The sequence below is a fragment of the Aplysia californica genome, unplaced genomic scaffold (assembly GCF_000002075.1).
Source record: "Aplysia californica isolate F4 #8 unplaced genomic scaffold, AplCal3.0 scaffold00441, whole genome shotgun sequence".
Lineage (NCBI taxonomy): Eukaryota > Metazoa > Mollusca > Gastropoda > Aplysiida > Aplysiidae > Aplysia > Aplysia californica.
Genome location: NW_004797711.1, coordinates 561,282 through 562,869, shown reverse-complemented (window position 1 = coordinate 562,869; position 1,588 = coordinate 561,282). Strand labels below are relative to the sequence as shown.

Here is a 1,588-nt window from a genome sequence, read left to right as displayed (position 1 = left end):
TATCTCTCCTCCTTCTTTCCTATCAAACACCTATCGTCCTTTTCTCTCCTCCTTCTTTCCTATCAAACACCTATCGTTCTTATCTCTCCTCCTTCTTTCCTATCAAACATCTGTCGTTCTTATCTCTCCTCCTTCTTTCCTATCAAACGTCTATCGTCTTTATCTCCCCTCCTTCTTTTTCGTGTTTGTTACTCTCTCGTAACACCTCTAGTCTTCTGCACTTATTATTATTTTGACCTAATTGTGTTGCAAGTGATGTAAAACTCTTACGAAAACTAAACTGTTGTTATTTCTGTGTGTGTGTGACCAGAGGCCAACGATTCCGACAGTGGCTACAGCAGCCCCAAGCACCGCCAAAACCTGGTCTCCATGGCAACCCAGGTGTCGCCCACCCAATCAGCGCTGGAGAACGTACCGCTACAACCCTCGTCCCTGTCCCACAATACCTCTGCTGGTCCGCGGGAGGGTAGGGCGGACGGTGGGCTGGGGGGGAGACCAGGTGTCGCTGGGCACAGAGACTGGAAGACGACGAAACGTGGGGGGAGTAGGGAGGCTCTGGGAGGAGGAGGGGCAGGAGGAGGAGAGGGGGAGAAGAAGAAGAGAAGGAAGAAGAAGGAGGAGAGGGACGCGGCCCGCTCTTCGCCCGCCCGGCTGCTGGGCTCCGGCACGCGTCTGCTGTCGCGGTCTTCCTCTTCCATTTCGTCTTCGGGCACCCGGGCCGGGGAGGAAGACGATGAGAAAATTGACCTCCACTCCTGGACGGATTTCCCGCCCGTCCCCTCTCGCCCACCAGCCCCTCTTCCTCCCCCTCCTCCTCCTCACCACCTCACTCACGCCACTGCTCCGATGTCGTCGGCCATTGTGAAAAACTCGCGGCATGACGAGAGAATCCCGCTCACAATAGAACGATCGGCGCACGGGCCGCCCTGGACTGTCAAGTTTGCCGATGACGCCGAAGTCGTGGTGAGGTCGGTGCGAAGTCGGTCGTCGAGCGGGGAGATGAACAAGAGTGTTGGAGGAGGAGGAGGAGGAGGAGGAGGGGGGCTGGGTATATCGTCGTCCTCGCCGCAGTCATCGCTTCTTCTCACCTCCCCTCCTCCCGATTCGGCGTGGGGGAAAATAGGTCGCGAGTTTAAGAACAAGATGGCGTCCGACTTGGGACAAGAGCTGTCTTCTCTGCTCTCTGCCCCCTCCACCGTGCCTCCTTTGTTCTGCAACAGCAACAACAGCAATGGCTGTAGCGACAGCGGTATCCACAGCAACAACAGCCGTGGCTGCAATGCTAGCTGCAGTGATAACGTCAACAGGGACAGCAACAGCAACGACAACAGCAAGGCGGGTGTCGACGCTGCCGGCTCAGAACCTCACAGCCAAGATGGCCGCCGCGGCCAGCACCACAGCCGCGGCAAAGAGGAGCCGTCCTACGCTGCTACCCTTGTCTCCCGTTATAAGTCGTCTCCAAGCGCCGGTGGTCAGTCTAGCCCAGGTACTGTTTCTTTCTCCTCCTCATCCCTCTCCAACTCCTCCCTCTCCTCCTCCTCCTCCTCCTCCTCCTCCTCCCTCTCCCTCTCCTCCTCCCTCTCCTCCT

General features: G+C 57.4%; 1 protein-coding gene across 1 annotated transcript in view; it reads left to right on the top strand.

Moving 5' to 3' along the window:
• Positions 1-1,021: 1,021 nt before the first annotated feature.
• LOC106012645 overlaps positions 1,022-1,588 on the top strand; it is a gene marked incomplete at both ends in the record, with an annotated part of 12,076 nt that continues 11,509 nt past the window's right edge. The window contains 1 exon segment of the mRNA XM_013086174.1: positions 1,022-1,486. Within this exon segment, the coding sequence (XP_012941628.1) occupies positions 1,022-1,486 (465 nt within the window).